The following is a 21,423-nucleotide window of genomic DNA, read 5'->3' on the forward strand; positions in this document are numbered from 1 at the left end:
GGCGCCATGGACGCGACCGACCCGTCTCCCGCACCAAATGTCCTGGCGCATTTGACCAAGGCCCCGATCGCCGCGCTATCTCCGACTCTCGAGCAGCCCGAAGAGAAGTGTATCCTCGCGAATGTGACGCTTGTATGGCCATACTCGTCCTCGACCCGGTCAATCAGCCTTCTACTATCCGAGCCGGATTTCCGCCTGCGTCGCTCCAACGGCCAGGTCAAGGTCGTGTTCCATTGGCACGTCGCTGAACGGGTTGCGGAATCGCATGTCGGGATTGGTGACAGTGTGTGTCTTGCTTTGAGGGGCTCAAAGTGGGTTGCCAATGAAACGGCGACACAGACGCCAGGGAAATATGTCGCGTGGGATGCTCATTTCGAAAGTGGCGTGTCTATTGAGGTATTGCAACTTCCGTCAATTACCCTATTTCAGAGACCTGATATTTCTGCCCGAGTAGATATACCGATTGTCCAAACATGTATCGACTGTGCATATCGAGTCACATGTGCCTGTGCCGAGTGTTGCTGAATTCGCACCGCCCACAACCCCGGGTAGGATCTCGATGGATCCCGAAATCGACGGTGCTCCCGGTATAGGTTCATGGGGATCTCCCGCATTCTCAAAGTCGAGCCGGAAATCATTCGGCGAAGCTCTCGATTCCGCTTTCGACCCGTTCGCGGAGGAAGATGGGTCTGTTCCTGGGAAGGGAAGAAAGCGCCCTCGATTCAGCTTGCGAAGAGAGGAATGGCGGATCGTGGATGAGCCCGAGAGTCCCCGGGAACGAGAGGGCACAGTGGATTGGGAACATGAACTTGACGAAGAGGAAAAGTTGGAGAAAGAGGCCAACCAGGCGGATACGAATGTTGAACCCGAGAACGATATTCCGATTCCCGATGCTGTGGAGAATTATCACAGCCCGGAGCTTACATCTTATGAGAGTGCGCCAGTCTTCGCGAAGCCTTCCCTCGAACTTACCGGAAGCATTCTCGAGAGGCGCGCGGAGCAATCGGCTAATACTGCGTCTTCTGGGCCTGTCAATCTTGCCGAACAAGATGATTTGAGAGCGACATTTCGTCTTCCTACAGATACACCACATCTTCAACCAATTCCTTCCCCAGGACTCCCAATCCCCTCGCCACTTGTTCCGAATCAGAACCACCCCCAAGGCTACTTTTCATCAATGTCTGCTGCCACCCAGGCGCAAGATATCCCGTCTATTCCCGAAGAGATCAGACCCAATACCACTACAAACTCGACCGTCTTACCTCGTCTCACCCCACCTTCCCCTCTTCAAGCGGCTGATATCTCTGCTGCGCATGCTGAAACAGCACACCAGAACCCGCCGATTGATTCATTTGAGCTTTTCACACATCCCTCAGCGTCAACATCATTTCCAGGCCATGTGCCGGCTGAGATAAATGGCGAAGTGCCGACTAGCTTTGAAGAGGAGGTCCATCCCTTTGAATCCAGAGGCAATCTCGAGATGCACACCGCAGATATTGACATGGGGAATGCCGATGATCAAATGCAATTTCCAAGTGCAGCAGAGGGAGTTATCCGTCGGTCAGTAGAAGAAAATGACCAAGAAGACTGGGGAGGTAACGAAAAGAACGAAGACGAGGACGAAGAAGCTGAAGAGGCACAAGGCAGCAACATGGTATCAATGGAAGAGGAGGAGTTTGGTGCACAGGACGGTTTCCAACCAGAAGTACAACCGCAGGATCTCCCGCACTCAACATCTTCCCCGGAGCTGGATGAAGAAAATGGTGATATACCGGAGGCAGAAGAAGAACCGAGGGACTATGAACCCGAAGCAATTGAAATTCCGGAAGACAAAGCCGATGTATCACCGGAGGTGATGGTTCGCGATCGTTCACACAGTCTAACCTACAGCGAGGACGAACGTGATCCAGAAGCAGCAGACGAAGCACTTCAACACGAAGAAGCATCTGATTCTGCTTCGCCAGATGACTATGATAATGATTTTCAAACTGAGGCGGAGGTTCCCGAGGAATTGGGTTATGAGTCTGAGGAAGAACACGACTCACTACCGCCGCCTACCCAGCATGAGGTCATTGTGCTGGACAGCGATAGTGACGATGAACTCGCTTCTGAGCAACCGGTGGCTACCCCATCCCAGCCGCCACGCCCCCAAAACAGATCATATCACGAGGGTCTGTCTACCCTTTCCGCAGTTGCAGAATTTGCAATGGATGGAAATGATGAGGCCTGGTCAGTCATTGGAGAAGAGTTAGATAATGAAGGACCCAAAAGTGAGGAGGAAGATGATGATCAAGTTCACGAAACCGATACAGACGAGTCATCAGTGGACGAGTTGGCGCGAGATCATTATGATTTCCGAGGTCGCGAAGTCTCCGCTGAAGATCAAGACGACGACCAATCTATGGAAGCGAAGTCGGAGGAAATTGCGGCAAACAGTGGGGGGGTTCGACCTCGTTGCTGAAACTGGGCCAAGGATGGAAGCAGTCACCAATGCTCACTCCGACGGCGAAGAATCGACCTGGAATGAGGAAGAAGCTCACCGGGAAGCTTCATTGTTGCACCAAGGCCAACACCAGGAACGCTGGAGTCCAGAAAGTCACACTGAAAAGCCTGGCGATGTAGCAGATGCTACCTTCGGGCTGGGTGGAATGGTTGATCACAGTCTGACCCATTCTATTCATGCAGAAGCCAATTTCCAAACGAGTGGCGAGCAGAAAATACCAGGTTCCGACAGCGTGGCAGAACGACTTGAACAGCAAGTTGAAACCGATCATCAAGTTGACTATGGCCTCTCGCTCGACAGTTCTGGATCTCCGCCCGTCGACCGAGTGGCTCGTTTGGCCTCGGTTACATCCTACGAGCAACAACTTTTGACTCCAGATCCTACTCAGGAAGTGGCTCTTGGTAATCAAGCTCTGACTGATCATGGGAAAAACGAGCCATCTTCCATGTCTCATACACAGGAACCCTCTGCGGGTCTGAACATATCTCTCCAAACTGCATCACATTCTGCTCTTGGTGCCACCGATCTTGTTAAAGAAAACGTCTCTCAGCCAGATACCCCGAGACTCACTCAAAAGGAGCAGGAAGATAAAAATGACGCTGTGCCTCTTTCTGAATCTGCTCAGATTGACGAAGAGCTAGTTAGCCAAGACATCTCAGATATGATCGTCAATGACGCTCCCCAAACCCCCACGGTGCTCATCACCCATCCTCCAGCCCCCGATCGTCATGCCCCCGGCTTGCGCAGCAAACTCTCATATTTCGCTCCTCTTGCTACCCTCATTGATCATTTCAACACCCTGGTGGACACGATTTCAATTGTCCATGAAGTATCCCCGATAGCACGGGCCACATCCGGGCCCAAAGACTACTTCGTCACAATCGAGCTCACCGATCCGTCTATGGCTGGAACGACGCTTTCTGCGCAAATCTTTCGACGATATAAATCTGTCATCCCGAACCTGGCCGAAGGAAATGCCATTTTGCTGCGCGATTTCAAGGTCCGCAGCTTCAACCATGCAATCATGCTTGTCAACGTCGAATCCAGCGCATGGGCTGTGTTCGACGGCTCAAGCCCCGATGCCGAAATTACCGGTCCGCCCGTTGAATACAAGTCAGAGGAACGCGCCTACGCATCGGGCCTGCGACGATGGTATGACGACGTTGGCTCGGCCATGGTCGCCGATAACCAGCTTCAAGCATCCATTGAAAGGGAAAGTGTGGACAGAGAGCCCACTCCGAGCAGCGTGGCGCCCAGCGAGTCTGATAGTCTAGATTCAGTATGGCGTGGAACGCGAGGCTCTCGGCGCTTGCGGCGAAGTCATCGGCGGGTGACAATCCATGAGCTGAGAGATGGGACGCGCTATACCGAGGTGGGATCTCCCAGCAGTAAAGATAGCATTCATGAGCTGCGGGATGGCACGGTGTATGCTAATCTATGAGGCATGTCTTCTCCATTTCCCTTGATGTGATTTATTAGAAACAGAAACCCACATGACATGAATCGATTCTCTTTGGTATCTCTGTGCTCGTGTCCAAGTATAGTATCTACTGTCTATTCTATACCAATGCGGGATATAAACAAAGACCAACCTGACTCACATCTTCGCATTCGTCCCAGCAGCAAAATACTCTGCGCTCGCAGCCGCCTTGATCAGCTGGTTCGCGATTGCCGTCGGAGGCGGCAATCTCAGACCTCCCTTGTACTCCGGACCAGCGCCCGCGCTCAAATCGCTGGTTCCAATCTTCAAGGCCTCTTCCACCTCCTCAACCTCAAACCACCGCGCATCCTCAAGTTCCGGGTCATGCTGCAAGGAAATAGTCTCGTGAGCAGGATCGCTGACCTGGGCAATGGCCCCGATCATCAGATTCGCCGGGTACGGCCAGGGCTGCGAGGAATGGATGACGACCCGCGACAGCGTCACGCCCGCTTCTTCCCACACCTCTCTCCGGACGGCGTCTTCAACCGACTCGGCCGGCTCGATGAACCCCGCGAGAGTGGAGTACCAGTTCGGCGGAAACCTCTTGGAACGACCAAGCAGGATCCGCTTCCCGTCCGCAGAAACCACGGCCACGATGATGGTGGGGTCGGTGCGGGGGAATGATAGGTTCGAGAGCGTGGTGCGGGTGTTGCAGGCGGGTCGCTCCTCCGACTTCCCATCGACGGCGCGCGCCGCATCCGTGGGCGGACATGCACGCTTGGTTCCTGCGTTCACAGCCATTGTGGGGTGGCCGCAGGTGCCGCAGAAGGTATTCCGGTTGTTCCAGTCGATCAAGGCGCGCGATTGCGCATATATGGCCGCTGTCATGAGAGGAATGATAAGCTCAGACGATCGTTTTTTTTTTGGCTGGGTTTGTTTTCAACGATTGTCTCTTGTACCTTCGTCGGCGGAAAATGTCATCATCACCCGGGTTTGGAAGAATGACAATCCCCTGGCCTCCATGGCGCTGATTATATCCTTTGCTGCGGTCTGCTGCTCCTCAGACCCCTTGGGAGTAACATCCACAGCGAAGTATGGAGTACCCGAATAGATCTTCCATGCCAGGCCGCCGTCCTTGCGGGACTCGTCCAGTCCGAGGAATATCAGATTTGGGTACGTCTTGCGCGAGTCATAGCTCTTGATCATGTCTCCCTCGGGCTTGTCAAAGAGGTCTTGAGAAACGAGCTTGCGCACATCATCGTATTTGGCATAGAACAGCTCGGATGATGACCGGGTTAGGGGTGCGAGGTTGTTCAGCAGGACGAACCGGGTAGCCGGGTGTTTCAGGGCCGCAGAGAGGAACGGATGGTCGGACCGCAGAAACGATAAGCGGTTTATAGGCGAGCCTGGCAAGATATGAGTACTGCGATCAGACCAGGATTCCACGCATATCTACTGGAAAAATAGTTGACCGTCTCTCGACCAAAGTGTCGCGACAACATAGATTCCGCGAGCGTATGGGCCGGGACAGGAATCTGAGGGGCCGGGGTCATTCTTGGAGGGTAACGTCACCCGCGCAATTGAAGACAGCGAATGAGATAGATAGATCTGAGTAATTTTCAAGAGATAGATCGAGATATTCAGGTCTTGGGAGACCAAGCCACCCGGATCCTGCTGAACTGCATTAATCAGCCTCGGGATAATCCAGTGTATCTGTATTACCAGATTGACATCGGGTTTGGGCCGAGATAGCGCCCTCAGAGAGAGGTGATAGTAACATTTCCGTCACAAATTACCCACCGAGCGGGGAACTGCCGCTCCCCACACACGTGGCCGGCATCATTCTGATTTCGTGCGGAAGTCCATTGCTTCTCCGGCAACACACAACACGCCTTTTCTTGGGAAGAAACTTCATCATGGGCCATCTGGTGACCCTGGCGACATGGTAGGGACATTCCGGAAACCTGAAAACTCCTGGCTGACCCTCTAGCTCGCTCAATCAATGGGCCCTGGACTTTGAGGGGAACACAGCCCGCATTATTGAAAGCATTCGCAAAGCCAAGGCCGCTGGTGCTACCTTGCGCGTGGGCCCAGAGCTCGAGATCACCGGTAAGAGAATGGATACGGGACTCTAGCAGCTCGAGACGGAGGTTGACAAGCTCTTTATAGGATATGGAGTTCTCGATGGGTTCCTAGAGGGCGATACCTTCCTGCACTCCTGGGAAATGTTCGCCCGCATTGTCGATCATCCTGACTGCCAGGATATTGTTGTCGATGTGGGCATGCCAGTCCGCCACCGGAACGTGGCTTACAACTGTCGGTAAGTACACCCATCCTGGATATTCCGGACTTCGTCTAACAGATCCTTGTTCAGAGTGATTTTCTACAATCGAAAGATTGTCTTGATCCGGCCCAAAATGTGGCTCGCCAATGGTCTGTCCTTTTTTTTTTTATTTTACCCAACGTCATATTAAATCAAGCGCTTATGCCGGCATCATCTGCATCAAGACGGTAATTATAGAGAACACCGCCACTTCACCCCATGGCAGCGTCCACAAGAGGTGGAGGACTATTACTTGGAGCAGATTGTCGGAAAGATCACCGGCCAGTACAAGATTCCTTTTGGTGACGCAGTTATCAGCACGAGAGACACTTGCTTGGGGCTGGAGACGTGCGAGGAACTTTTCACTCCGAACGGGTAGGTTCTTGCGCATCTGTGTGGGGTGAAGACCGCTGACATTGGACATGAACAGCCCTCATATTCCTTATGGGCTGGCTGGTAAGCTGTTTTAGATCTTTGTAGGTTAGTTACAGGTCCGTTTTCTGACATGGCCTAGGTGTGGAGATTATCTCGAATTCCTCCGGCAGCCACCATGAGCTGAAGAAGCTGGACACTCGAATCAACCTCATTGCTCAAGCTACCAAAGTGGTAAGGAAATATTGCTGCTGCTGTTGCTATACCACTAAACTTACGGGTGACAGAGCGGCGGAATCTATCTCTACGCCAACCAGCAAGGGTGTGACGGTGACCGGCTCTACTACGATGGTTGTGCGATGATCGTCATCAACGGGGACATCGTGGCTCAAGGGTCGCAATTCTCGTTGAATGATGTTGAAGTTGTCACCGCAACTGTGGACATCGAAGATGTGCGTTTCCCTTATACTACTCTTGCAAACTGGCATCGTATTAATACTGAATAGGTCCGGGCCTATCGCTCTAGCAAAAGCCGAGGCATGCAAGCGAGCAAGCAAGCTCCTTATGTCCGCCTTGACCTTGACACGAGGCTCTCTCGCCAAAGTGAAGAGGCAGACCCTGGCCTTGCTCCTTCTGAGCCGATCAAACCCCGATACCACCCCCCAGAGGAAGAAATCGCTCTTGGGCCGGCCTGCTGGCTGTGGGATTATCTCCGAAGATGCGGCGCTGCCGGGTTCTTCCTGCCCCTCAGCGGGGGTATTGACAGTTGCGCCACGGCTGTCATTGTGCACTCGATGTGTCGCGAGGTCTTGAAGGCTGTCAAGGAAGGGAACGAACAGGTGATCAAAGATGTTCGCCGGCTTTGTGCAAAACCTGCAGACTCGAACTGGCTGCCCAGCTCCAGTCAGGAGATTTGCAAGTGAGTCTTACGGCTCTCGACTCCATGTTCACGACAAATTGGCTTATTATTTTACAGGTGCATCTTCCATACCAGCTATATGGGCACGTCAAACTCTAGCAAAGAGACAAGAGATCGATCAACGATGCTGGCCTCGGAGATTGGCTCCTATCACGTCGACTTCAATTTCGACACCGTGATCACGGCCATCATGAATCTTTTCACAGTCATCACCAATTTCCAGCCCCGGTTCAAAGTCCACGGAGGAAGTCCCACCGAGAACGCCGCTTTGCAGAACGTTCAAGCACGTCTCAGAATGGTTCTTTCATATCTTTTTGCCTCGCTGTTGCCAACGGTTCGTCAGCGGCCTGGCGGTGGTGGACTGCTGGTCCTTGCGTCGTCCAATGTCGATGGTAAGTTCCTAATACCTTTGCCTTCGTGCTGAAGATGATCCTAACCAATCCTTCAGAATGGTATGATTTAGTCCCTGTAGTCGCTACCCCACGAATGATTCTTGTCGCTATTCCATTATTTTGCTAATACACCGGTAACATCTAGTCTACGGGGTTATCTTACCAAATACGATGCCAGCTCCGCTGATGTGAGTCCTTTTTTTTTTCTTCCTTGTTCTTCTTCTTCTGGTTCCAAAACTCATTTCAATTTAGCTCAATCCCATCGGCTCTGTGAGCAAAGTAGACCTCAAGAAATTCATTTCCTGGGCCGGCCACAGCTTCAACGTTCCCATGCTCGAAGAATTCCTGCATGCCACGCCCACCGCCGAGCTCGAGCCCATCACCGCCACCTATGTGCAATCCGACGAAGCTGACATGGGAGTCACGTACGCCGAACTGAGCACATTCGGCTACCTGCGCAAGGTGTCCAAGCTGGGTCCATGGTCGATGTACGAGAAGCTCTTGCATCTGTGGGGCAACGAGTACAGCCCGCGTGAGATCTACGAGAAGACGCGCCATTTTTTCTACAACGTATGTTCTCATTCTCTTTTTTTTTTGTTTGAACTTGGACTTGGGCCTGGGAATTCTCTTTTTAACATTATCATATTTCCACCTTAGTATGCCATCAACCGGCACAAACTCACTGTGCTCACTCCGAGCTATCACGCCGAGCAGTATTCTCCCGAAGACAACCGCTTTGATATGCGCCAGTTCTTGTGTAAGTTGCAACAAATCCTTTTGAGAGTCACTCAATATGTCATTTCAATCTGGGACTTGGGGACTAACAGTGACTTCCTTCTTTCTCGCATCACAGACCCGTCTTTCACATGGGCATACAAGAAAATGGAGGAGAATGTCAAATTCTGGGAGTCCAAGGGGTGGACGGCAGGAAAGGCGCAGAAGAAGAGCGTCAAGGCGGATTAATATCGAAGAAATCAGCTGTCTGGCTTTTATAGGGTATTGGGATCGATTGTCGACTTTTGGTAGTTGCGAATACAGTCTGTTTTAATGCATGGGATTCACATCTCATGAAAAAAAAAAAAAGGGCTTGTGAGCACCTATAGGTACCGACCACACTAGGCAGCGTTGGCGACATTCTCAAGGTTCAAAAAGTATGGTACAGGATCAGGGCAGTCAGAAGTAGACACTCGAGGATGGCAGGAGCTATTGAAAGAAGAAAACAAAAGAAACCGCTGATGAGCAGTCCTAGTCAACCAAGCCTATATACATGGCATATCAGTGAAGAAAAAGAGAAAATAAGCAAAGATTTCGTGATATCATGAATATGCCCATCCAAACAAAGCTCAGTCTTTCCAGAACCAGCCATTTTTGGACCGCTTTTCTGTTTCAGACGAGGAGCCATCCTCATGTTGAGGGTGTGGATGAGACACCTCGACAGACTCGTCGCTCTCTTCGCGACCATCAGCGAAGCGCTTGGTTTTGACAATCTTGGTCTGGACTGAGCCATCGCCATGCTGCACGCGTTCTTTCCGAGTCATGGTGGAAATGACACGCGGGGGTGTCGGCTCAGTCTGCTTCGCCTCCACTGCGGGCGTCGAGTCTCGAGGATCCTCCGGGACGGTTTTCCTGTTTCCGCCCGACACGAGATCCAACCAGCTGTCGGCATTTTCATTACCGTGCTCGTTCTCAACCCGTGGGAAGCTCCGCTGATATTGGTCGAGTTCGTCTTGCTGTCGTCGGCGCTCGTCGAGAAGAAAACGCAACAGAGGACTTTCGGAAGCACCTCGGAAAAACTCCCGTTCTCGGTCTTCAATATCTTGCAGAAATCGATCGTACAAGTCCAGCTCGACGTCGGCGTCTTCCTGCTCTGCTCCCAACTGACGCTTTTCATCCCGTTTGGCCGATTCTTTCTCGGGCAGAGGTCGGTCATGGTCCGCGCGACCCGAAAACGTAATACCCGACCAAGGCTGGCCATCCGCGCCGGACACGTACTTCCATCGATCGCCCAAACTACCTCGCTTTACCAGCCCGTGAAGCCAATCCTTGCCGTTCTCGGTCTTGCTGACCGCCGAGGGCTCGTGATCGAGCATTGGCTTTCCATTTTCCAGTCGGAGCAAATCCTCAAATGCCTCGCGCCACTGGGGTTCCGAAGGATCGCGGTCTGAATCAAGTCGCAGAGACGACATCAAGGAAGAAAACACACCTCCCTCACGATGCGCTCGGTAGTAGGCCTGGCGTTCGAGATGCAGGGGCGAATATGGGCTGAACATGATGTATGCGATGGGCCACGTGGGCGAGTCGGTATCCTCGAACATTTCGGGGAGGAAGAAAGGGTGGTGTGGGTGGAAGAGGCGCGAGGAGGATGGGAGGAGGTGATCTTCGAGCCAGAACCGGTCGAAGAATGAGTCGAGGCCGAAGAAATCTGAAGTCTTCTTTCTTGGCTGCGATCGCCACATTTCTTCCTGCTCAGGCCAATGCGATCGAGATGATTGAGATGGGGGTTTATCGCGGTTGCTTGGGACTCGATCATTTGAATCTCCGGGAGGGTTGTCGCCCGCGTCGCGGTCTTGTGTATAGTCCCGCTCCCTCGACGGCTCTCCGCCGTTTCTCTGCTGAGAGAGAATGCTCTTATGGCCACTATCGTCGGTGAATATAGCCCAGCTATCACGGGGAGGTGGGGTCACGCTCGATGGTAGGCCTGTGACGGATTGTAGTACGGACGAGACCTGCTCATCGGCGAAACGGCGGAAGGTGACAAATGGATTGCTCTCATCCTCGGGCCAGCCCTGTTGCTGGGGTCTCCCCCAGGAGTGGGGGGTATTCTTCTCGGGATCGTCGCCGGCCATGATGAAAGAGTAGCAACCTTGGAAAGGTAAATGTTTAGTCGAGTCGAAAGAAAAGAGTGAAAAGAGCAAGGCGAATGTTGGGGAGCCCCACTCCACGTGATCCCCATCACTATGTCGTTCCGTTCTGTCTTCTCCTACTTTCTTTTCGTCGGAAAATACTTCTTTCGTTTTCTGTTGACTGGGTTGAATTGTGGCTTTCTCCATTTGGGCTTCCGAGTACTGCTCTTCCCAACTACAATAATGTTAAAGCCGCTGGCGTCATCAACAAAGCAGACCCACTGTAGCTGCAAGAGCGAAACCATACTTCAACCTCGGATCAATTTGAATGTGACCAATGCAACAGGCCATGCGAGAAAGCACGATAGATGAAAACAAAGCTGCAGTCTGTGGGTTTAAATCCCATTCTCAATTTAATTCCACCCCAGTCACGCATGAGCGCGAGGTTTGAACCGTGCCCATGCCTCATCGAAGCCCGCAGAGCGGATCCACATCGGTTGCTCTCCCTCCTCAACAGTGGAGTCAACAGCTGTTGAGTAATTAGCAGTGATGCCAACAGTGATTGAGAAGGACAGCATATCACAGCTGTCTAGAAATATATGGAAAGATGTCGCCACTCACCCATGTTCCCGATCTTGAGCCAAAGATCCCCAGAAAGTGGCATGGGCTGCAGGTCCTGGCCCTCAAATGCCTGGCACACCTTCTGTCCGTGCGCGACAGCTCGCACCAACTTGGCCAGATGCCCATCGTCACTGGGGTGTGCGATGCTGCGTTCGAAGAGGGTCGGCCAGTCATCCTTGGCAGGATACCTGGCGATTTCGTCTAACAGCAGGTCTGGCGCACCGCGAGACACATACATCAGAAGATCCATGCGGCCTTTCCACTCCAGCATACGGATCCTAGTCTCCTGGTCCAGGAACGGAAGCTGAATGATCTTGGAGAAGAAGATGGACGAGTTGACGGCGTGGATGAAGAAAAAGTCGAATCTGATCTCTTTGGTCGGCCGCTGCGCAGCACTGGTATAGTAGACTTGCGCGGTTCATCTGGAGTCAGTGGAGCTGTCGTCTTGTCATCTTCCCTGAGTCTCAACTCACCAACGGTGTTGATCATGTCCGCCAATCGGGCTTCCATCTGGTCCGCAGACACGGTGAACTGAGCCGCATAGTCCAGCATCTGCTGCGGAGCTCGACCCAGGACTCCATCTCTGAATTTATCCGAGTCCGACCATTGCACACTGTGGGTAAGGGTTTGATCCTGGCGGATCTCAGCCAAGAGCTGGGAAACTGGCTTGGGTCCTGGCTTTCCAATCCCGCCCGCCAACTTCTCGGCAGGCAGGAAGAATGCGCTCCCGATCCAGCTTCTGTGAACGGCCGTCTGCGCAAGAGCCTGAGCGACAATGGCGGGCTGATTGAATTCCAGTGCGAACCCCAAATGGATCAGCGGGTGAATGAGACCTGGGCGGGTTTTAGTCTGTCGACAATACAGGGCGGCAAGGATATCTATGACTTGTAGCACTCACCACCCCACAGCCGCGACAGCATATCTTCTGCTCGCTCGTCCCCGGCAAACAGATACTCCCTCAGTACCGGACCGACGCCCTTGGCATCGATCTCATGCTGGAAGAACGCCAGGAAATTGGGGTAGTGCTCGTCCTTCCCACAATACTCGTAGAACTTGGTCGGCTCGTGCAGTGCGGAAACAACGCTCTTGTCCGTGGGGAAAACTGGCCGCTGGTAGCTCTTATTTCGGTTGTAGCCGGCCCGGATATGCTCTGGCGTGGCGCCCAAGGCGTATAGGGTAAGGACCTCGTGCGCGATATGATCTGGGCATCGTCAGATTGGGTTTGATGATGGACTGATGCAGTTCATTCTATATTGTATGGTTTTACCAACAAATAAGATGAAAATGAGAAGAAAATGAGAAGAAAACACCTACTGTGGAACCCTTGGTTATTGAAGAAGACATGATGCAGCTCCATATCCTCCTGCAGCAATTCACTCGCCGTGCGAGCTGCATCCTCCCTCACTCCCGAGCTAAAAACGCCCGAGTCTGTTGCGGGGGACAAGTGGATGGTGGTTGCAGAAGCCATTGCGGGGCGGGAAGCCGCGGAGAGGAAACGGATGCTTAACGAGAAGGTCTGGGATCGACCTCGCAAGACTGCGGGCAGTGACGGACGAAGGGTAGGTGTGACACACGTCAAGGAAGACAAGCTCGATCGTCGAAGACAGTCGACAATCTTCCAAGAAACCCGGCCTCTCGCTAACGCAGGTACAGATAATAAACCCAGTCTGGTCCTCAGTAGTCCAGGGTTTGGAAATACAATCCCGGGGCGCATGGGTCCCTATTTTATGTCGTAATGAGATTCTGCGGGGATTTCAGAGAGAGCACTTCTACAATACACCACTGGGTCAGGCCTATGAGCGGAGGCCGATTATTCACTTGGCGCACGATGACATCAGGATTGACCGGGTTGGGGTCCGCTTGAGCGTATATCCATCGAGTCATGCTATATTTTGTTTTTTGTTTCTAGTTATCAGGAGATATTAATTGAAACCGCGTTAAGATGAACATATATGTAGGTGTAAGCACGAAAACTTCAAATACTAGGTAGTACTAGGTAGTACTAGGTACCTATCACAGCTGAAAATCGGATAGATTTCATTCTAGATGAATGCAAGAGATAAATATCAGAACTGTGCCGGAGACCAGACCCCCAACCCCCCGCTCTATTTCATCGACTCTCGCTCCTTCTTCCGCTTTTGTCGCTCCCGCTCCATCTTCTTGAACAGAGGATGGTGACCAGCCTTGTCCTTGAGCTGCTTATTCTTGCTCTTGTTATATTCAATATATGCCATGTCGTCGCCGCCCGCCAGGCCACTGAGCGTGGCGGCACTCCGTTTGGCAGTGGGCTTCTTGGCCGGGGGTCGCTTGCCCGAGCGCATGGAGAATAGATCATCGGTGACCTGCTCGACATCGGCCGAGGATTCATTCTGTAGCATGACTTCCTGCAGAAGCTCGCGGCGTTCTGCCGGGGTCGAGTACGAGATTCCTTCGCAATTGTCGATCCCCTGAAGATGGGTGATGACCTTGAATGCGTAACCCTGATCGATCAGGAATGCCTGGCGTTTGGCCGAATAGACCATTTCGTGGGTGTCCTTGGATACCAAGGAGTAGAAAAATGCATTGAAACCCTCGTCATTGCGGCGCTTGGCCCGCAGAATTCGGCCCAGTCGCTGGGCCTCCTGACGACGCGATCCATAGTGGGAGGAAATCTGGATCAAACAGGTGGCCTCGGGCAGATCCAGTGAGGTATCCCCGATCTTGGACAAGAAGATGGTGTTGACCTGCTCATTATGCTGGAAGTTCTCCAAAATGCGCATGCGTTCATTTTGAGGGGTGCCGCCGTAGATATATGCCTTGTTCAGTTTGAGTGCATACCGCTCCAAGGCATACACGTTGTCTGAAAACACAATGATCTTGTCCCCGCGCCTCTCGTGGAAGTCGATGAGGAACTGGCACGCTTGGAATTTGCGCGGGTTCATAATGTAGAGCAGTGCCTGCTTCCTCGAGCTTTCTCGCAGGTATTCCGAGTAGAACTCGGTGGTCATCGGACACCATACTTCGGCACACTGGACCTTGGCAATATGGCCCTGTGCCGCAAGCTCCATCCAATTCGCTTCGTAAAGCTTTGGCCCGATCAGAAAGTTCAAATCCTTGATCTTATCGTCTTCTCGAAGCAAGGTTGCCGTAAGACCCAGTTTGCTCTGTGCAGCGATCGCAGACGTGACTTTTCGAAACATCGAGGCTGGCACGACGTGCACCTCGTCAAGAATCATCATACCCCATTCCCGTGATTGAAGCCAGTCCATCATCTTCTGGGCGTCGTAAGACCGGGCTCGAGTCTGGGACACCATGGAGTAGGTGGAGACAATAATCCCGGTGGATCGCTTGAATTTCTCCTTGTGATCCGACGTGAAAATGGCGATGTCGCTGGGATCGATAGTCGTCCATCGCAAAAACTCGTTCCGCCACTGAACCACGGACATGGAGCTGGTGCAGAGTACAATGGTGCCCTTCTTGATTGTTGCCGCTGCGGTAATTCCCACCAAAGTCTTACCAGCGCCGCAAGGAAGAACGATGATGCCACTCTTTGCTCGCCCGTTACCAAACATTTTACTCAGACTCTTCTCCTGGTATGAACGGATCCGCGCCGCAGGCTTGAGATCCATGTCCAAATTAGGATTGACTGTGTCTCCCTGAAAGTCATACTCCTCCAGGGCAGGGCACCCAATCGCTTGACACCGGGCCTTGACCACTTCGACCCCAGAATTGGGGATCTCGAAACTATACGTGATTGCTTCCTCGTTCTCATCCTCACCAACATCGTCGATGCCATAGTCGACCACGCCGTCTTGATTATCATCCCGGTTAGCCGATGCTTCTTGCTGAGTGGTCTCTCGAACGCCGGCAGCATCTTTCGTTCCAGGAATCACAAGACCTCCCATCTTGGGAGCGGCCCGTTCGATAATGCCTTCAGTGTTGTCCAATCTTTGAGGTCCAATCACCTCATCTTTCAGAAGTCGCTGGAGCATTTGAGGGTCGGTTGTTTCCACATAGTAGCGGTTGTGCCTCAAGACCATCTTGATTTTCCCGTAGGACTTGGTGAACTCAATGATGAAAGACCGGATGCTTTCAGGCAGTGGGGTCTTTGACAACCGATCCAAAAACGCAACAATATCCTGGGGCTTGAGACCCACCGACACGGCCGCATACAAACTATGTCCGGTCAAACGGTATTCGTGCAGGTGGGTCGGACGAGAGAGCGGCTCCGCAATAGTTGTCAAGAAATCCTGTGCCTGAGGCGCCAGTGGCGAGAAACTCTCCAGGGTGATGGTGCCTTTCACCGGTTCGATCCATAGAGGCCGATTGTAGTGGTCGCGCTTGAGTGGAAGAGACGAGAGATCTTTGTAACCAAACCGGGGATCCGTCTTTTCCAACTGCCCCTTTTTGCTGAACGACTCCAAGGAGAACTTGTTGACGACCTCTTTAGTCTCACTTTTTAGCATCTGGATCACTTCATGTGAGCAGAGCACTAGACTCTACCTTTCAAGTTGTGTTCCTCTGGCGCTTCTTCCTGGTCCGAGTATTCATCGCTGCTGGAGATTTCCGTCACGTCGGGAACTGGCGTGGGCCGCTTCGAGGATCCGCTGGACCGACCACCTGAATATCGTCAGTTGTCTGTTACCCGGCAGACGAGTAGAATACCTACTATCAGTCGCTTTGCGTTTGGCAGGCATGGCGAAGTTTTAGCCAAGAAATTTAGCTGATAGCCTGATTGAAAGCAAGCAAAGGATATTCGGGCAGTGAGGCGATCAACGCCCTGTGAAAGTTGCTTCAGTTCTGCATGCCACGGACAGGTCTGGGCCGCAGAAATCAGGCGGCGCGGCCGACTGATAGCGATCGAACACGACTCGAAGATAGCGAAAGAAGATGCCGTCAGTTGTGTGAGAGAAATCCGCAGATAATAAGCGGCGTCGGAACAGTGGCAAAGATGCTGAGAGAAGAAAGGTTGAAGGGAAGAGACGTGGGTGAAGCCTCGGGGAACTGTCTGGTTGATAAGGCCTGTGCGCCTGAGGCAGCGATCTCCGATCGGGCCGGCGACTGACGTAGGGAGCTCCGCACATTTTCCTCTTCCTTCAAGGTTAAGTGGGCTACAGTTCGCCATGAATACAGTATGTGTTTATCCTCTGCAGTTTGAATTGCGTTGTTTGCTAACTGTACTCGGCATCTAGATCAGATCTACCTGGTGAGCATGCGATTTTCCCACCCTATTGCATACCAACTCGACTTGGAACCCAAATGCTGATGAAACACTTCTATCCCCCGTGAATAGGATTGGTTGGGGCAGTCTCTGCATTGGTGAGTATTTTGCTAGTGCTTAAGCGCAGCTTATGGGGAAAAGTGGCCAGTCCGGCGATATCCTCCGGGTGAAAGCTAACAAACCCTCTTCCAGCCGGCGGCGGTGCCTATTATTTTGCCAAGCGATCAATCAATGCAGACCGGGCCGCCAGATTTGATGCAGAAAACAAGCGCAAGGCCCATCTCAAGGCCATGGAAGCTGCGGACCGGCGACGAGCCACGCTGTCCACACCTACCTCAACCCCAAGCGACGATGCCAGCTTGAAGCGAGCAAATATGGCACGGTTCCAGAATGCCAACGACGACGTCGCCTCCCCCAGTGCAGAAGCCTCGCATGACCCGGCCCCGACTCGGCACGAGCCTATGAACGAGAACGAGCGCGTGCTGGAGAAGGGGAAATATGAGGCGGCCGAACCATTCCGGCCTCCTCGTGGGAACCGGTTCAGTTAAAGGCTTGGAGGAATTTGTACATCATGTGTGTTTAAAAAGAATATGACGGGTCTACAGGCCCTCTGCTACCGTCGAAACGGATATCTCAGTAGAAGCAGTGCTGGTGACAATCTACGCTACTTGGGTGGTGTTATTGGCGCCCACCCAATGGCATGGGTATGTATATTATTTCAGCTTGCGAGTTATATCGATGGTCAGGTTGGCGCATAGTTGAGCTGCCAATTCAGCTCGAGTGCATGCCATCGGTGGCGAGGATCAAACGAATTCTGGATATGTTTCATTCTCTGCTCATCAAAGATTAACCCTGGCACAAACCGTGCTCTTTCGCGTATCAAAAGGATCACAACGCCCCATCCCAACGCCCCCGGCAAAATTCATCACATCACCATCGAGTTCTTGCATCAGCGCCCGCACCGAGGCAAAACAAGATCCGAGTCATGGTCGGGTGTGCCACTAGCGAGCATGGAAGCAGAGGGGCGGATGCGGCCTGTATAGTTGTGATTAGCGGTGTTTCCGACAGCATCGAAAGAGCCTTTGAGCTTACTTGCTGCTAGTCAACCCCGAGTTCTTTTGCCGGGAGCTCTCCAGAGCGGGGGGTACAAAGGGCAGCACGACGCCAGACACGAGGCAAGACATGGTGACAGCACGGGCCGCACGAGTGTCGGGGCGGGGACGATGCGCGGAGAAGCGCCGGATGGAAGGGCGGGCGAGTTGTGCAACAGCAGTCATGATGAAGAGTAAGGTGGATTTGGGTGTTGAGTATGGTCGGGAAGACTCTTGGAAGTGGAAATAAGTAGAGAAGGCAAGTTGTATAGAGGTGTTTCAAGGTAGCTGAGCGCTGAGATTCATGACGTGAACGAGGGCAGGGTATCTTTATATCCACAACAATCAGACCATCGATGTGAAGAGACTCGCAGCTGCGGGTACTACTGCCGGCAGATGGCCTGATCGAGGGAGCTGGTACCCGGATCAGATCAGCCAACTCTCAGGGATGCCCTCATTTTTCGTCTCTCACGCCATCGCGGGGCTTTCTGGAGCTTTCTAGTGAGTGTGGGGTATTATGTGCCCCCTCAGCTTCATGGTGGAATTCATGGATAGTAGGCAGATCATTCAGAGGCACATATTACTTGGTGCTTATATTGCTTCTGACTTGACAACCTTGACAGTCCATAATATCCACGTAAACAGAGATTTAATTAATAGAAATCAGCAAAAGAATAAGAGAAAAAAGAATCCATCTTGGATACTATAGACTTCGACATACTTGCAGCAAGTACCATGGAGTCACGTGCTATCGCGCTGGCGATCGCCGCGATCCGCGATCCGCGACCAGTGAAGACAACCACCTTCCCAATGGCGTCCCATCAGATCGCTATTGCAAAGGCCTCTTTCTGTGCTTGCCTCTTGCGTCCTGATCCTACATCAGTCCCCCGTGAGGAAATTTCAACCTTTCATTCCTTGCTCGACCGCGCACTCTCGCACTGCTCCCCAGCGAACCTCCAGGTCTGACCTTGCAACCTTCGCCTCGCGTATCTTTGTTACTAAACCCCCTCGACCCACACAGACATGCAAGCTCTGGTTGCTCCGCTATGTTGCTTTTTCATCGAACCGAGTAGGGGGGTGGGCTAAATATCTGGTGGTGTTGGCGGGCTCCTTTGAGCCCTCCCAGGAAAGCGCTCGGCCCAGGCCGTCAGCAAAACGCCGGCAGCTCCACATCCTCTATCTACTCAATGATCTGCTGCACCACAGCAAATACCACCTGGACTCCACGGCCACCTTCTCTACCACGAGCGGGTCCCTGCAGCCATACCTGGTAGATCTACTTGGACACGCAGCAGCCTATGATCGGCAGAAGCACCCCCGCCACCATCGGCGGCTAGATGATCTACTCGACATCTGGTCCGAGCACGGATACTTTAGTTCCGACTTTATTGATAAACTCCGGGAAGTGGTGAAAAATGCGGCCATACTGGGGACCGCCCCGCCGTCATCCACTGATGCCGAGGTCGGTCAAGCAGATGCGGCCAAGAAGCTCCCCGGAAAAGAGGTGCCTTTTATCATGCCACCTTCGCATGGAGATCCATCCACCCCATACTACGACCTCCCAGCCGCCAATTTAGTCCCTCATATCATTCCCAATTCAACCATTCCCCTCCGACCTGATACCATCAAGCCGCTGCAGTTCCTACGCGGCCCCGCGGACGCGTCACTGGTGCATGCTCTGAAAGACTTTTTGAAAGATGTGGATCGGATATATGGCGCGGATGATCTCATCAAGGGCGATGGCCATACGGACATTGATGAGCTGGGTCAGACGATCAACCGGGATGAGATCACCGGTGATATCCTCGATGGAGAGACCTACTACGGGTGGTCTCGTGCATTCTGCCAGCAGATGAGAAAGAGGAAGCCATATGATTCTCGCGGTCGGAGTCGGAGCGGCAGTCGAACGCGGGACGGTCCCAGGCGACGTTACAGTGACAGCTCCATGAGCCAGGACAGCAGACGATCCGAATCACGGCCCCCAAGTCGAGACCAGTCCCGTCGGCATGGAGCTCGTCCGCACTATGATGCTTCATCACGATCGAGAAGTCGTTCCCCGCGACGATCACGCACCCATGAGAGCTCGTATTCACCACGGGAATCATCTCCCCCACGATTCCCGCCCACTCATCATCAGCCCCCACCCCCTAATGTATCCTACCCTCCTCATCAGCCTTATCCATATGGTGCACCGTATGGCCAGCCTCCCATGCAGTCCAACCCTGGCTTTCCACCCCCACCTCCACCAAACTATCACGGTGCCTGTCCCCCGTACCCACCCTCACAAATGCCGGGCATGCCCTTCCCTCCCCCCGGCCCAGAAATGAGCCACTCTGCTTTTCCTCCGTACCAAGCTTCTTCTATGTCCATGGGTGCAGGCCAGCATATGCCCCCAGGGCAATTCTACTTCCCTCCCCCTTATTCTGGGGGTCAGCATGGAGGCTGGGGAGGGCCCCCACCAGGTGGCAGTAGTCAACGATGAGCAAGCCATGTACTTGACAAAATCAAATATCATGATAATCAACATGACCGGAATATGGTGTACTATTACAACCCTGGTTGGCTATCAGGCGTAGGTGTTGAGCTATGATGTACTAAATGGATATATATGAAGGGTCGCAACACCACATTTATTTCCTATGATTAATATAAACATCCCATGATGGTCTAATGGGTTGAGTAGACTAAGACCGGTGCCAACTAAGGTGATTTTCAATTATTATCTTGCCGTAAATGTCTTTATTCTCGACTCGAAAAGCCTCATTGCAGTGCCAAAGAGAGTGGGTGCTATTCCCATCCAGGCCCCGACACAGCGGCCATAGAGCAAAGGGAGAGAAGAAATACAGAACCCAAGCCCATGGAATAATTCAAAAAAAGAACCAACAAGAAAGTCAAGAATATTCATGGTAAAGAGTGGTAATAATATCAAATAGAGAAAATAAAAATGAAGACACTTTCGTCCACCCTTACATTACTCTTCTCCTTTCCTCGAACATATCATCCTATTGCATCCAAGCAGTCATATTCATGAGGCAACCTCATTGATCATATCGGCTTGGCTCTGCTTATGCATCATCTTCTTGTAGTACTCCTCCTTGGATTTGGCGAACGACTTGCAGGAGTTGATAGTGCCCTAGCAGAGGATATATTAGCACAAACTTTTCCGCCCCCTCTTGCTCCTGGAGAACAAGGAAAACTATAGAGATACATACCGAGCCCTTGTTGCTGCAACACATGGGGGTATAGTCATGAGCATCACAAGAATCGGGCGCATCATTCTCGCCCATTGGTTTACCTGCAACGAACATAATCAGCATTGATCATCGAGAGAGATATGAGAGAGGGGAGCTGGAAATAATCGGAGAAGTGTAAAATACATTGGAAAGATAGTGCCGAGCCGACCTGCACTCCGCTCAGAATCGGGACCAGCGAACCCAGCGGCTTAATCACTTCGTGAGACGTCTGTTCCAGACTCTGACAGCATTGCTTGTACGTGTGCTTGGGGCAGGAGTACGGCGCGAGAGAGGAGGATGCCGAGGCCGAAGCTGATGCAGACGCCGTTCCCGAGGGCTTGGTGGTGGCTGTGGGGGATGGTGTTGTTGAGCTGCTGTCGTGTACGACTGGGATGGCGGTGGTGAGGGAGAGGAGGGTTGCGAGGTAGGTCAGAGTGGTGAAGCGCATTTTTCTTCTCAAGTGGAGATTGTGTGTATAGTTCGTGATGGAGAACAACGGGCTTCCA

The 21,423-nt window shown here is 52.5% G+C and overlaps 11 protein-coding genes across 11 annotated transcripts; 5 read left to right on the forward strand and 6 right to left on the reverse strand.

The window, feature by feature from the left end:
* Positions 1 to 6: 6 nt before the first annotated feature.
* NUU61_001999 (Telomere end binding protein) lies at positions 7 to 2,461 on the forward strand (the record flags this gene model as incomplete). The annotated part of the gene is made up of 2 exons (XM_056652581.1): positions 7 to 396; positions 497 to 2,461. The coding sequence occupies 2 exons, from the start codon at positions 7 to 9 to the stop codon at positions 2,459 to 2,461; spliced, it is 2,355 nt and encodes a 784-aa protein (XP_056513648.1).
* Positions 2,462 to 2,474: 13 nt separating this feature from the next.
* NUU61_002000 (Telomere end binding protein) lies at positions 2,475 to 3,944 on the forward strand (the record flags this gene model as incomplete). Its single annotated transcript, XM_056652582.1, has 1 exon — positions 2,475 to 3,944. The coding sequence occupies one exon, from the start codon at positions 2,475 to 2,477 to the stop codon at positions 3,942 to 3,944; it is 1,470 nt and encodes a 489-aa protein (XP_056513649.1).
* A 156-nt stretch (positions 3,945 to 4,100) lies between these two features.
* NUU61_002001 (NAD(+) diphosphatase) lies at positions 4,101 to 5,476 on the reverse strand (the record flags this gene model as incomplete). Its single annotated transcript, XM_056652583.1, has 3 exons — positions 4,101 to 4,804; positions 4,883 to 5,329; positions 5,380 to 5,476. 3 exons carry the CDS (start codon positions 5,474 to 5,476, stop codon positions 4,101 to 4,103), a joined length of 1,248 nt encoding a protein of 415 aa, XP_056513650.1.
* A 363-nt stretch (positions 5,477 to 5,839) lies between these two features.
* Positions 5,840 to 8,892, forward strand: NUU61_002002 (glutamine-dependent NAD(+) synthetase; the record flags this gene model as incomplete). Its single annotated transcript, XM_056652584.1, has 14 exons — positions 5,840 to 5,868; positions 5,914 to 6,032; positions 6,093 to 6,243; positions 6,298 to 6,356; positions 6,432 to 6,621; positions 6,677 to 6,702; positions 6,761 to 6,852; positions 6,906 to 7,070; positions 7,125 to 7,537; positions 7,595 to 7,929; positions 7,986 to 7,989; positions 8,075 to 8,117; positions 8,182 to 8,499; positions 8,587 to 8,892. 14 exons carry the CDS (start codon positions 5,840 to 5,842, stop codon positions 8,890 to 8,892), a joined length of 2,250 nt encoding a protein of 749 aa, XP_056513651.1.
* A 380-nt stretch (positions 8,893 to 9,272) lies between these two features.
* Positions 9,273 to 10,775, reverse strand: NUU61_002003 (uncharacterized protein; the record flags this gene model as incomplete). Its single annotated transcript, XM_056652585.1, has 1 exon — positions 9,273 to 10,775. One exon carries the CDS (start codon positions 10,773 to 10,775, stop codon positions 9,273 to 9,275), a length of 1,503 nt encoding a protein of 500 aa, XP_056513652.1.
* A 425-nt stretch (positions 10,776 to 11,200) lies between these two features.
* On the reverse strand, positions 11,201 to 12,861 carry NUU61_002004 (questin oxidase family protein; the record flags this gene model as incomplete). The annotated part of the gene is made up of 5 exons (XM_056652586.1): positions 11,201 to 11,301; positions 11,394 to 11,801; positions 11,867 to 12,226; positions 12,292 to 12,594; positions 12,708 to 12,861. The coding sequence occupies 5 exons, from the start codon at positions 12,859 to 12,861 to the stop codon at positions 11,201 to 11,203; spliced, it is 1,326 nt and encodes a 441-aa protein (XP_056513653.1).
* Positions 12,862 to 13,498: 637 nt separating this feature from the next.
* On the reverse strand, positions 13,499 to 16,069 carry NUU61_002005 (TFIIH/NER complex ATPase/helicase subunit SSL2; the record flags this gene model as incomplete). Its single annotated transcript, XM_056652587.1, has 3 exons — positions 13,499 to 15,816; positions 15,876 to 15,992; positions 16,042 to 16,069. 3 exons carry the CDS (start codon positions 16,067 to 16,069, stop codon positions 13,499 to 13,501), a joined length of 2,463 nt encoding a protein of 820 aa, XP_056513654.1.
* Positions 16,070 to 16,495: 426 nt separating this feature from the next.
* NUU61_002006 (uncharacterized protein) lies at positions 16,496 to 17,141 on the forward strand (the record flags this gene model as incomplete). The annotated part of the gene is made up of 4 exons (XM_056652588.1): positions 16,496 to 16,504; positions 16,565 to 16,578; positions 16,666 to 16,691; positions 16,786 to 17,141. 4 exons carry the CDS (start codon positions 16,496 to 16,498, stop codon positions 17,139 to 17,141), a joined length of 405 nt encoding a protein of 134 aa, XP_056513655.1.
* Positions 17,142 to 17,594: 453 nt separating this feature from the next.
* Positions 17,595 to 17,870, reverse strand: NUU61_002007 (uncharacterized protein; the record flags this gene model as incomplete). The annotated part of the gene is made up of 2 exons (XM_056652589.1): positions 17,595 to 17,628; positions 17,686 to 17,870. The coding sequence occupies 2 exons, from the start codon at positions 17,868 to 17,870 to the stop codon at positions 17,595 to 17,597; spliced, it is 219 nt and encodes a 72-aa protein (XP_056513656.1).
* A 549-nt stretch (positions 17,871 to 18,419) lies between these two features.
* On the forward strand, positions 18,420 to 20,166 carry NUU61_002008 (RNA polymerase II-binding domain-containing protein; the record flags this gene model as incomplete). Its single annotated transcript, XM_056652590.1, has 2 exons — positions 18,420 to 18,644; positions 18,706 to 20,166. The coding sequence occupies 2 exons, from the start codon at positions 18,420 to 18,422 to the stop codon at positions 20,164 to 20,166; spliced, it is 1,686 nt and encodes a 561-aa protein (XP_056513657.1).
* Positions 20,167 to 20,709: 543 nt separating this feature from the next.
* On the reverse strand, positions 20,710 to 21,365 carry NUU61_002009 (uncharacterized protein; the record flags this gene model as incomplete). Its single annotated transcript, XM_056652591.1, has 3 exons — positions 20,710 to 20,817; positions 20,897 to 20,979; positions 21,062 to 21,365. 3 exons carry the CDS (start codon positions 21,363 to 21,365, stop codon positions 20,710 to 20,712), a joined length of 495 nt encoding a protein of 164 aa, XP_056513658.1.
* Positions 21,366 to 21,423: the final 58 nt, after the last annotated feature.

The sequence above is a fragment of the Penicillium alfredii genome, assembly GCF_028826965.1.
Source record: "Penicillium alfredii strain IBT 34128 chromosome Unknown utg000004l_segment0_segment0, whole genome shotgun sequence".
In the NCBI taxonomy this organism is placed as follows: Eukaryota; Fungi; Ascomycota; class Eurotiomycetes; order Eurotiales; family Aspergillaceae; genus Penicillium; species Penicillium alfredii.